Here is a 12,069-nt window from a genome sequence, read left to right as displayed (position 1 = left end):
AATCTACACATTTTTTTAGAGTCCTACTTTAGCTAGTAACAGGTGACCTAGAAGACAAGATACAAATGAGGCCAAATCAAAAAATCTGACACCAGGTGAGACCTGAGCCCAACGACACCAGGGGAAAACACGACGGGACCTAGAGAGAGAAAATGGGTTTCCCTGTAGTTTACGGAATGTGGCCTTAGGGGCTCCAACTCTCAACTTCTCAATTTAAATGGGGGAAAAATATACATTCTCTGACCCCTCACCTGCAGAATTTGTGAGGGCCAAATAAGATTCTAGATGAAAGATAACTTACAAAATTTGTGCAGGTTAACTAACAGTGCAGAGGACCAAGGCTGGATCAAGAGGCCAAGACCCACCCTGTGCTCTGTCTCCTGGGCTCCTGGGTTCAGTACCCCTGTCCCACTGCTCAGGCCGGGGCCTCCTCAGGCCAGGGAGCACTGGCCCAGCCACTAGGAACTCCAAGCCCACCTTCTTCTATGACTCCTTGTGTGTAGGCATGCTAAACTGCTTCAGTTGTGTCCAATTCCTTACAACCTTACAGACCATAGCCCGCCAGTTTCCTCTGCCCATGGGATTCTCCAGGCAAGAGTCCTGGAGTGGGTTGCCATGCCCTCCTCCAGGGGATCTTTCCGACGTAGGGATCGAAATTGCATCTCTCCCGTCTCCTGCATTGGCAAATTGGTTGTTTACCACTACCGCCTGGGAAGCTCTCATGACCCCTTAGGGGACTCAAATCACTTCTAGACCTGTAGGGCTCCCCTGAGCACCACCCGTGAGCACCTCCATTCAGGTAGGAGGAAGCTGGGTCCAAGGTGGGGAAGGGGGCCACCAGGACAAGGACTCCATCTTGTGTCCTTGCCCAAGGCCACCCCAAAGTTCCTCATAAATTGTAACAGCCTAGAATAGACCTCTCTTTCAACCATCCCCCAATGAGATTAGGTCTTCAATCAACAGAGTGTTCCCAAGCCTGACACAGAGCAGGAAACTACAGATTGTTGACCCGGAAGCTGAATAATCAGAGAACTTTCACAGCACTCTTGGCCCATGTGGGTAAGAGGGCTCTGCCCCCTTTCCCCTCCCCTCACCAGCACCTCGGGTCATACGAGGAAGAAGCTGCCAGGGGGAGTTATGCACACTCAAGTAACAGCCCGCCCCACCTCCCCCCACCCCTACACAGCCCCCATGGCTGTTCCTCACATGGGTCCTGGTACCAAGAAAGGTGTTTCAGAAGTTTCAGAGCCAAACATATCCTGAGCACCATTCCTTCAAAGAGGGACAGAAACACTGAACAAGGAAGTGGTCCCATTTCTGTCTCAGATACAAACTGTGCCCCAACCCTCACTGACCCCTGTGGATGTTTCTCTGCTATTTGTTCAGAATTCAGAGGATAGGAGGGGCCGAGGTTGGACAGATGGCACCCCTTGAACCTCTACCAACCAGACCCGGGCTCCACAATAACCTTCTTCAAAGGGTTTTGGAGCCAATGATTCCTGCAAGGAAACCTGGGGCTACTGTTGTAAGCCTACTTAAAAAACTAAAATCGGAGACCTCAGTGCAAAGCCCTCTGCACATGGTCAGAGCAATCAGCCTAAACTTGAACTCTGATCACTACTGAATACAGCCTTGAGGCTGTCAGCTGGATCACGATGCCAAACTTCTCTGATGCAGGGGTCCCCCATGGCCTCCGAGAAGGAAGGGGGCTGTCGTCTGAAGAGAAGCCAAGCTGGAGGGTGAACCCCTAAATGGGGCACTTTTTGTGACAACATCCTGGGCACATCCCAGGAGGAACAGCATCATCGTCGGTGATCATGCACCTCTGGCTCCAGATTATCATCCTCTTCCATCACCCAGACACGGCATGCCCCTCCCCTCTGTATTGTTCACAATCTGAGCTGGATGCTGGCTATCTGTCCAGTGGGGAAGTAATAAAGTGACTCAGCCACGGTCAGAGCTCAGAACTCATCCGAGAAAACCACAAAGCCACATAATAGCAGCGCAGCAGCAAAGACAAATAGAGAGTGTGGTGGAGGGAGGGGTTGCATCCTGGGTGTGGTCAAGGAGGGCTCCATGGTGGAGGTGGCATCACCAGGTGACAAAGGAGCGGAAGTGAGGCCTGTTTCCTGCAGAGTGAGGACTAGGGTGTATCTGGAGGGGAATGCCCTGAACACCCCAGGCTGGAATATACACTGGAACTGTCCCCTGCTGAGGCTCGGTCAGCCCTGCCTTGGTCAGCTACCCCATGTGGAAACAGGGAAAGAAATGTGTTAGTCGGTCAGTCATTTCTGACTCTGTGACCCCATGGACTATAACCCACCAGGTTCCTCTGTCCTTGGAATTCTCCAGGCCAGCATACTAGAGTGGGTTACCCCTCCCTTCTCCAGGGGATCTTCCCAAGCCAGGGATCAAACCCGGGTCTCCTGCAATACAGGCAGATTCTGTACTGTCTGAACCACCAGTGGGAACAGAACAAGCCACTCACCCAGCGTCAGACAGTTTGGAGCTTTCCACAAAGTATATGCATTCTTTCTTCTTAATGTTGTCAGGAATCCATGAACTCAGGTTTTCTTGCTGAGGGTAAAAAGGTCACAGAGATTCTCAGGCAGTTAGGTCAGTGCCATTCCAAAAACCACACCCCACACCTCATTCAGACCCACCCGTGCGCCCTGACACACTTCAGGGTCTTCCTTCAGAGACAGGACACCAAGCCCTCCCCCACCACCTGCCGGAGACCCTCAGATGCCGACCCCAGAGGGAGGAGGGGACCTGGGGAACCGCTCCTCCCGGGCCCCTGGGACTCCACAGCCCTTTACAGTTTGTAGGTCAGCACTGCCTTTCTCAGGAACAGCAGTGTGATGCAAAGGTGACCACATCCGTGGGACCAGGCTGAGATGTGAGATACCATCTTCACACCCAACCAGTGGTGTGTGACATTCAAATGTCCCCAACACAAGCCTGCCTGGGGCTTTCCGTGCAGTCAACCCAGGCCTCAGCTGGTGCCCGGGGCCTTCCTTGTTGGGTGAAGGATGCAAAGGCATTGCACAACGAGGCGGATGGGTACAGGGGCTTACCCAGCACTTTCCCAGTTGGAACCAGGACAGGAACCAACCCAGGGGCACAGACCCGGGCCCCCAGTGCTCTCTCCAAGTCCCCCCTGCTGGGTTGTGGTCCCCCGCAAAACTAGGTGGTCACTGTGCCCCACCAGGGCCCTGGCAGACCCAGTGACCCCAGACCTACCTTTTCACAGCTGCTGAAGAGGCACTGCGGCCTCCTGCTCCTGCAGAGGCTGGTGCTGCTCTGCCGGAGGTTGGGGACCATGGCCAGGTTGGCCACCCTCCTGGGCTGCACCCCAAAGCCATCTTCCTCCCTGGAGCTGGCCTGATCATGACGCCTCTTCACCAGTAACTCCATCCTGATGCCCGGCTCAGGCTCTGCAGGACGGGCTTGGTCCTGCTACCTCAAAATAAGCTTCTCTCTGGCTTTCGAAGCCAGGGGGCCTGGAAGTGAGGTAGGAGGTGGGTGGGCCCCAAGGTGAGCAATTAGACATTTTGAGGAAATTCTCCTTCTAACATCTCAAGGAGAAGTTACCTTGGCAGGAGCAGAGAGGAGCTAAGCTCTGATGGAAAAAAACAAGACAACCACAGTTTTCGTCCTTGAGGTCGAGGAGACTCCCCCTAACCCCTCTGCACAAGCACAGAAACGTTCGGTGGGGGTCCAAAAGGAAGGAGCACTAGCCCATAATATGCCCTGTCAACCTCTCAGAGACCCTCATGCTGGAATCCGTCTTGGCTAGAAGATGCACCTACACATAGGGGAGGGCCCTGAGTCGGCCCAGATATGGGCAGAACGTAGGATAATCGGCCAGAGGAAAACAATGACCCAGAAAACGGCCCCATATAAGCGACCTAAGCTGCCCCTGCTGCACACAATTCTGTGAACCTGACCATGTGTCTATTTGCAAGTATTCTGTTCTTAATACACACTTTACTTCTCCCACTGCTTTTCATCTCTTTGCTGATTTCTTTCTTCAAAATAGTCGAGAACCGAACCACTAGCTACTGACTCTAGCCACTGGTCCCTGGTGGTCCAGTGGTTAGGATTCAGTGCACTCATCGTCACAACCCAGGTTCCATCCCCGGTCAGGGAATGAGATCCCACTTGAAGCTGTCACACCCCGAGACCACTCAAGTTGAGAAGCCAGCCCCCGGGCTGCTGCAGTGGGCCAGGGGAGATGAGTCAGGCGTTTCTTCCTGTGGGGCCCCATTGCCTTCTGGTTTGCACATTTTTCTGACTGCCCCAGCTCTGGCCTCATCAGGTGTGAGCAGTCTGGAGGCACGTGTACAGCCACGGGGCCCAGGAGCCCATTCATCCTCTTGGGTCACCAAGGGCCAGAGAAAGAGCACCATGCCCATCCCCACTGCTCCTGTATGCCCGGTGATGCCCAGGAGCCCAAGACCAGGGGAGAAACCACCCAGTCCTCACACGCAGTGCTCACGATGGGGTCCCAGCCTCCTGCTTTCAGTCATGGGTCACTTCTTCTGTTTTTCCAGAAGAAGAAAAGCCCCCACTGCCCACAGAGCTCGTTTTGGGAGTGGACTTGCACTCTGTGACACGGCCCCTCCAAGCAGAACAGATCCTGTTTTCTGAAACCCTTGCTCTGACCCGGTCTCCATCACTGGGGCCTCAGTAAGCAGTATGACTACTTCCCTCAGGTCACGAATGTGAAAATAAATACGTGCAGACTCCACGAGTTTCCCTGGAGACATGATGCCCACAGTGACATCTCATGACATCACCCATATCACCCAAGGTGTCATCCAGGGAGGGCCCCACTGCCACGGGCTGCTCCAAGGGTGTGAACAGGGGCAGAGGACAGGTCAGGAGGTCTCCCTCCCTCTCCCACCCCGAAGCCCTTTCTGGCCACGTCACCCTCCCCCATACAAGACGGTCACTGACGGTCATTGATAGTCCTTTCTCTGCCCATTGTGGTGTCCAGCATAGGTGGCCCCAAAATGTGCCTCAGAGACATACTGATTATTTTGAATTTAAAAATTTAAGAAGAACTGACTAATTGGAAAATACCCTTATGCTGGGAAAGACTGAAGGCAGGAGGAGAAGGGGATGACAGAGGATGAGATGGTTGGGTGACACCACTGACTCAATGGACATGAGTTTGAACAAGTTCCAGGAGTTGGTGATGGACAGGGAAGCCTGGCATATTGCAGTCCATGGGGTCGTGAAGAGTCAGACACGACTGAGCAACTGAACTGAATGAATTTTAAGGATGAGATGTTAGATAGCATCACTGACTCAATGGACATGAACTTAAGCAAACTCCAGGAGACGGCAAAAGACAGGGAAGCCTGGTGTGCTGCAGTCTATGGGGTCACAAAGTTGGATGCTACTTAGCAACTGAACAACGACAAAAATTCCTTAAGAGACAACCAACAAAAGAGGGCCACTCTTACCCTCCCTTCTGTCTCCTTGGGAGCAGGGCATAAACCTCTCCTGTGAGAGGTGCACCCCTGCACCCAGAGACAGAGGGACCCTATCACCAGAGATGCCGACTCGGGGCCAAGAAGCCTGTGTAAACCAACCTCGCGACTTCTTTCATTGACTAAAGCCCAAACTCTTTAGATCCTTCACTCACTGGGTACCCCAAACTCAAGTTTCACTGCCCTGTCAATTCTTTACTAGTGTATTTTTTTTTTCTAAATAGTATAAAAGCTGCCTGCTTTGCCCACTTCTTAGGTCCCATTCCTATGGGACCTCCAGGTGCATGAAATTAAATGTTTCTTTTTCTCCTGCTAATCAGTCTTGTGTCAGTTTTACTATTATTATTAGTTCAGCCATAAGAACCCAAGACAGGCAGCAGACGAAGTTTCCCCTCCCAACACTTTTCATCTAGCTTCGACAAGTGGTCACTGTGCTCTGGTGGAGGGGGGCTGGGATCTGCCAGGGAGTGAGGCACCTGCCATCACCTGGCCTCCCTGGCCCACCCTCTTCTGGGCCATTCAGTTCAGTGCTGGGCACTTGGGGCACTTGGGGTCAGGGTTCAGGCCACCTCTCACTTCTTTGTCCTCACTCCTCCCCCTGGGCAGCTCCTGCCCCCTTGCTTCCGGGCCAGGGTCACTCCCAGACGTGCCCATACCTGCAGAGAGGAAGGGAGCCAAACCTCCCTCCCGTGGAGGCACCACGACAACACAGGACATTGTTTCCAGGAGTGGGTGCTGATGCTACAGACACCTACAGATGCCCAGGCAGCTTTGGAACTGAGCAACGTGCAGAGTGGAAGAGTCCAGAGGAGTGCTAGAAAAAGCCTCCATCACCACAGACAGACAGAATGAGTGCGGTGACAGCTCGGGACAGGGGAGCTGTAGGGAGTGCCCCAGCCTCCTTCAAGAAACCTACGTGGTCACCAGCAGATGTTAGTAGAAAGAGGGATGGGCAAGGCCATTCTGATGAGTCTCAGATGGAAACAGGAACCATCTTATTGCAAACTGAAGGAAAGGCAATCGTGTTATAAAGAGGTAAAGAGCTTGGTGAGCTGCTTCTTTCCTGGTGTTTTGTGGGAGACATAACTTGTGAGTGATGAAATCTGACCAAGGAAACATGTAGGCCAAGTGTTGAAAGTGCAGCAAAGCTTCTCTTGAGTACTTACAGCAAAATGCAAGAAGAGAGAAATGACCTAAAGACAGACTTCTGATCACAAAGAATTCAGGGCTTAGAGAGTTGGGAGATGCTCAGCCTATTGGCATGGAAAGGGTTGAGAAAGCTTATTCAGGGAAGAACACAGAGGGTATGGCTGGACTTGCTCGGGATGGAGGTGGGCTGGCTGTTTTCATCCAGCAGGGAGACTAGACAGCATCTCAACAGAGTCAACATAGGCCGGGATTTGCCTCTGTGACAAGGGAGGATGGGCCCCAAGGCATCTCACGGCTCAGGGGGCAGCTCTCCCAGCACAGGCCCAGAGAGAAAGGGCACACAGGGCAGAATGCTCTCCTGGGGGCCCAGCTGCCCTGCGCCCCTCCCATCTTGGCCTCCTCAGCAGCCCCAGGGGTGGCCTGGTGTGGCACGGGGTGACCCTGTATGACGGCCTGCACTCTGACCAGTGCTGTCTCTGACCAGGGATGTGCATACACCCAGGGCTGGGGGCAGGAGATTACACATGGCTACTTCCACTCAGAGTTGAAGGATGGAGGTGCCCAAAGCCTGTGGCAGAGGGCAATGTGTTGGGGAGGGGCTGCCCCAGACCAGAAGAGCCCCTGGCCTGCGATTCCAGCCCAGGAGGGTGCAGTGGGCTCTGCACAGCAAAGCCTCGGGGCAGGACCATCCCCCAGTGGGCCTTAAGGCTTTGGGCTCACTTAGGACCTGTCACCCTGCCTTCTTTCCCACTTCCCCTTTCAGAATGGGAATATTCACCCTCTGCCTGGCCTTCCACTCTGTTCTGGAAGCACACAGCTCATTGCAACCAAGCAGGACCCTATAAGGGGGCCGTCCCAGGGCAGGTGTGTTGCCGACATCCTCTGTTGTACATTTCCTGAGTGGTTTTACACATGTGAAAGCCCCACTTCCACCAGATGGAAGATGTTAATTACTTGATGATCTTAAGCATGTAGCCCACAGACCTACTGGAGCCTGAGGACTGATGACGTTAGCCCCTGAGACCCTGCCCTGTTGCCATCAACCAGTGAGAGATCAGAGAGCCGTGCACGAGCTGATCACATACTCTGTGATCACTGCCCCCCTGCCCCAATGGCCTGGGTTTTAAAAATGCTTTGCTGAAGCCTTCAGGGGTTCCAGATTTGGGGGGGCGCAAACTACCCATCTCTCCTTGTTCAGCCCTGCGGTAAACCTTTCTCTGCTCCAATGCCGACGTTTCGGTTCCTTTGGCCTCCTGTGTGTCCATCGAGCACATGAACTGGAGCTCAGTGCCACTGACTGTCTGGTTCCCCAGGCTCACGGCTGGAGAGGACTATGTCCCAGGGTGAATCCACCTCAGGTCTCCCCACATCTGATTTAGGGGAGACTTTGGAGTGGATGCTGGAGTGAGTTAAGATTTGGGGGCTGCTGAGATGGAGTGAGTATATTTTGCATGTGAGAAGGGCATAATTTTAGGGGGCCAGAATGGGATGGTCTGTGTTCCCCTAAAATTCCTATGGGGCATTTAGGAGGTGGTTGGGTCAGGAGGGTGGAGTCTACATGAATGGGATCAATGCCCTTGTAAAAGAGACCCCAGAGAGCCCCCAGCCCCTTCCTTCACATGAGAACACAGGAGTCTGCTCCCAAAGTGGGCCCTCACTGACCACGCAGTCTTAGATATCCAGTCTCCAGAACCACCAACCACACAGTCTTGGATGGCCAGCCTCCAGAACTGTGAGAAATAAATATCTGCTGCTTATGAGCCACTGAGCGTGGTCTCATATAGCAGGCAGGAGGCACTGAGACAGGCAGTGAGCGGCGCTGGCCTGGCGGTCCTCAGGAGCCACCTGGCACGCCACTCGTGGCAAAGGGGGCTTACGCTCGAGTGGCCTTTACAGAGCCACCTGCTGTCCTAGCCGGCAGCTTGCCGCGCCTCACAATCAGCTTCTCAGGGGAGCAGATCAGCAAGAAATGTTCCAGGTGACACAAGAGGAAAAGGCTCTGAGAATCTCACAACTAGGCAGCTAATCTGTAAGGGAACCGGGACTCTCCAGGGCTCAGTCCTGCAGCCAGGGTCCCCAGCCTCCAGGATCTCCTGCCTGGTGATCAGAGGTGGAGCTGATGTAATAATAATAGAGACAGAGGGCACAATAAAAGTAATGCACTTGAATCATTCCAAAAACATTGCCCCATCCCAGTCTGTGGGGAAATTATCTTCCACGAAATTGGTCCCTGGTGCCAAAAGGTCGGGGATCACTGTTCTACGGGACAAGTGACAGAAGGAGCAATAAAGGACCTGGTCTCAAGAAACTCAAGTGCGTTTGCCCAGATTCACAGTTTTCGGATTCACAGATGCCCATCTGAGCACACTCACTAGAGGCTTGTGCACATCTTCTCAATCCCAGCTGCCAACAGGTCCCTAGGAAATGTATCAAACACCATTCTTTACACCCACCACTCATCAGATTTTGAAGGGCAAAGCCATGTGTAACCATTCCCATGCCCAGCTGCAGGGAGAGTCTGGCATGACCCCCACTTCCTCCCCTCTACCCATACCCCCCACACCACACCCAGACCCTTGCCCAACAGTCTAGGCCCTGGGAGAGTCCAGAAAACCAGGCTGACAATGAACTTACAACCCCTGCATCAAACCATCTCTGGGGTTCTTCTCCCCAGAATCAAACCATCAGTTGCTCTCTTCACATGTCACCTAAAAGCAAATTTGGCCACCCTGTTTCATAGCAAAAATTCTCCATGAGCAATTAACAACCTCAGATATGCAGATGACACCATTCTAATGACAGACATTGAAAAGGAACTAAAGAGCATCTTGATGAGGGTGAAAGAGGAGAGTGGAAAAGCTGGCTTAAAACTCAACATTCAAAAAGCGAAGATCATGGCACCCAGTCCCATCACTTCATGGCAAATAGATGGGGAAACAATGGAAACAGTGACAGATTTTATTGTCTCAGGCTCCAAAATCACTGCAGACAGTGACTGCAGCTATGAAATTAAAGACACTTGTTCCTTGGAAGAAAAGCTATCACAAACCTAGACAGTGTATAAAAAGCAGAGATACAACTTTGCCGACAAAGTTCCGTATGGTCAAAGCTATGATTTTTCTAGTAGTCATGAACAGCTGTGAGAGTTGAACCACAAAGACGGCTGAGTGAGGAAGAATTGATGATTTTGAACTGTGATGTTCATCTATTTCTGCTTTATTGACTATGCCAAAGCCTTTGACTGTGTGGATCACAATAAACTGTGGAAAATTCTGAAACAGATGGGAATACCAGACCACCTGACCTGCCTCTTGAGAAATCTGGATGCAGGTCAGGAAGCAACAGTTAGAACTGGACATGGAACAACAGACTGGTTCCAAATAGGAAAAGGAGTACGTCAAGGTTGTATATTGTCACCCTGCTTATTTAACTTCTATGCAGAGTACATCATGAGAAATGCTGGACTGGAAGAAACACAAGCTGGAATCAAGATTGCTGGGAGAAATATCAATAACCTCAGGTATGCAGATGACACCACCCTTATGGCAGAAAGTGAAGAGGAGCTAAAAAGCCTCTTGATGAAAGTGAAAGAGGAGAGTGAAAAAGTTGTCTTAAAGCTCAACATTCAGAAAACAAAGATCATGGCATCTGGTCCCATCACTTCATGGGAAATAGATGGGGAAACAGTGGAAACAGTGGCAGACTTTATTTTTGGGGGCTCCAAAATCACTGCAGATGGTGACTGCAGCCATTAAATTAAAAGACGTTTACTCCTTGGAAGAAAAGTCATGACTAACCTAGATAGCATATTCAAAGGCAGAGACATTACTTTGCCGACTAAGGTCCGGCAAAGGCTAGTCAAGGCTATGGTTTTTCCTGTGGTCATGTATGGATGTGAGAGTTGGACTGTGAAGAAGGCTGAGTGCCAAAGAATTTATGCTTTTGAACTGTGGTGTTGGAGAAGACTCTTGAGAGTCCCTTGGACTGCAAGGAGATCCAACCAGTCCATTCTGAAGGAGATCAGCCCTGGGATTTCTTTGGAAGGAATGATGCTAAAGCTGAAACTCCAGTACTTTGGCCACCTCATGTGAAGAGTTGACTCATTGGAAAAGACTCTGATGCTGGGAGGGATTGGAGCCAGGAGGAGAAGGGGATGATAGAGGATGAGATGGCCGGATGGCATCACTGACTCGATGGACGTGAGTCTGAGTGAACTCCGGGAGTTGGTGATGGACAGGGAGGCCTGGCGTGCTGTGATTCATGGGGTCGCAAAGAGTCAGACAAGACTGAGTGACTGAACTGAACTGAACTGAACTGTGATGTTAGAGAAGACTCTTGAGAGTCCCTTGGATTGCAAGGAGATTAAACCAGTCAATCCTAAAGGAAGTCAATCCAAAATATTCATTGGAAGGACTGATGCTGAAGCTGAAGCTCTAGTACTTAGGCCACCTGATTCAAAGAGCCAGCTCATTAGAAAAGACTCTGATGCTGAGAAAGATTGAGGGCAGGAGGAGAAGGGGGCAACAGAGGATGAGATGGTTGGAGGGCTTAACCAACTCAATGGACATGAGTTTGAGCAAGCTCTGGGAGATGGTGAAGGACAGGGAAGCCTGGTGTGCTGCAGTCCGTGGGGTCACAAAGAGTTGAATATGATTTAGGGATGGAACAACAACAATTAGCACAGGTTGTTGCTGCTGCTGCTGCGAAGTCGCTTCAGTCATGTCCGACTCTACGACCCCATAGACAGCAGCCCACCAGGCTCTGCCGTCCCCGGGATTCTCCAGGCAAGAACACTGGAGTGGGTTGCCATTTCCTTCTCCAATACACGAAAGTGAAAAGTGAATGTGAAGTTGCTCAGTCATGTCCAACTCTTCGCGACCCCATGGACTTCAGCCTACCAGGCTCCTCCATCTGTGGGATTTTCCAGGCAAGAGTACTGGAGTGGGGTGCCATTGCCTTCTCTGATGCCCGCTTATGAGATCTCCTGTAAAAACAGTACTGCCATACTGGAAAACAAACAAACAAACACCATCTACTCATGAGTCAGTTCATGATATGTTCTGTACTCTTCTGACCTTCAGATTCAAAATATCTAGGAAGCCAAGGAAATTACAAACTACAGAGGCCCTAGATTTCTCTGGGCCTTTGCAACAGTGTTCCAGGAAGAATGTAAATTCTCATAATAAAATACAGTATTTTTAAGAAAAGTATCAATTTCACTTTGAATTTGTTTTGTTTTGTTTTTGGAGGAACTGTATTAAAGCCAGCTGAGTATATTATGCACACAGTTCAAAAATCACATGATTTAACATAAAACAAGAGAGTCAGAATAAATCCACCGCTTGCAGCAGGCTACATTCAGCCACATACGTGGAATGACTGTCCTTTTCTAAGAAAAAGTCTGAAGAGTAAGTGATTG

The 12,069-nt window shown here is 51.2% G+C and overlaps 1 protein-coding gene across 1 annotated transcript in view; it reads right to left on the bottom strand.

Annotated features, from left to right (window-relative positions):
- Nucleotides 1-12,069, bottom strand: part of TRPM2 (transient receptor potential cation channel subfamily M member 2) — a 51,732-nt gene that overhangs the window by 37,243 nt on the left and 2,420 nt on the right. Inside the window, exons 2-3 of the mRNA XM_069566421.1 lie at nucleotides 3,244-3,503; nucleotides 2,489-2,577 (exon numbers count right to left, since the gene is read on the bottom strand). Coding sequence (XP_069422522.1) covers nucleotides 2,489-2,577; nucleotides 3,244-3,417 — 263 coding nt within the window. The 5' untranslated portion in view covers nucleotides 3,418-3,503. The remainder of the gene's footprint in view (nucleotides 1-2,488; nucleotides 2,578-3,243; nucleotides 3,504-12,069) is intronic.

The sequence above is a fragment of the Ovis canadensis genome, chromosome 1 (genome assembly GCF_042477335.2).
Source record: "Ovis canadensis isolate MfBH-ARS-UI-01 breed Bighorn chromosome 1, ARS-UI_OviCan_v2, whole genome shotgun sequence".
Lineage (NCBI taxonomy): Eukaryota > Metazoa > Chordata > Mammalia > Artiodactyla > Bovidae > Ovis > Ovis canadensis.
Note: the sequence above shows the minus strand (reverse complement) of the source record. Positions and strands in the feature narration are given on the sequence as shown.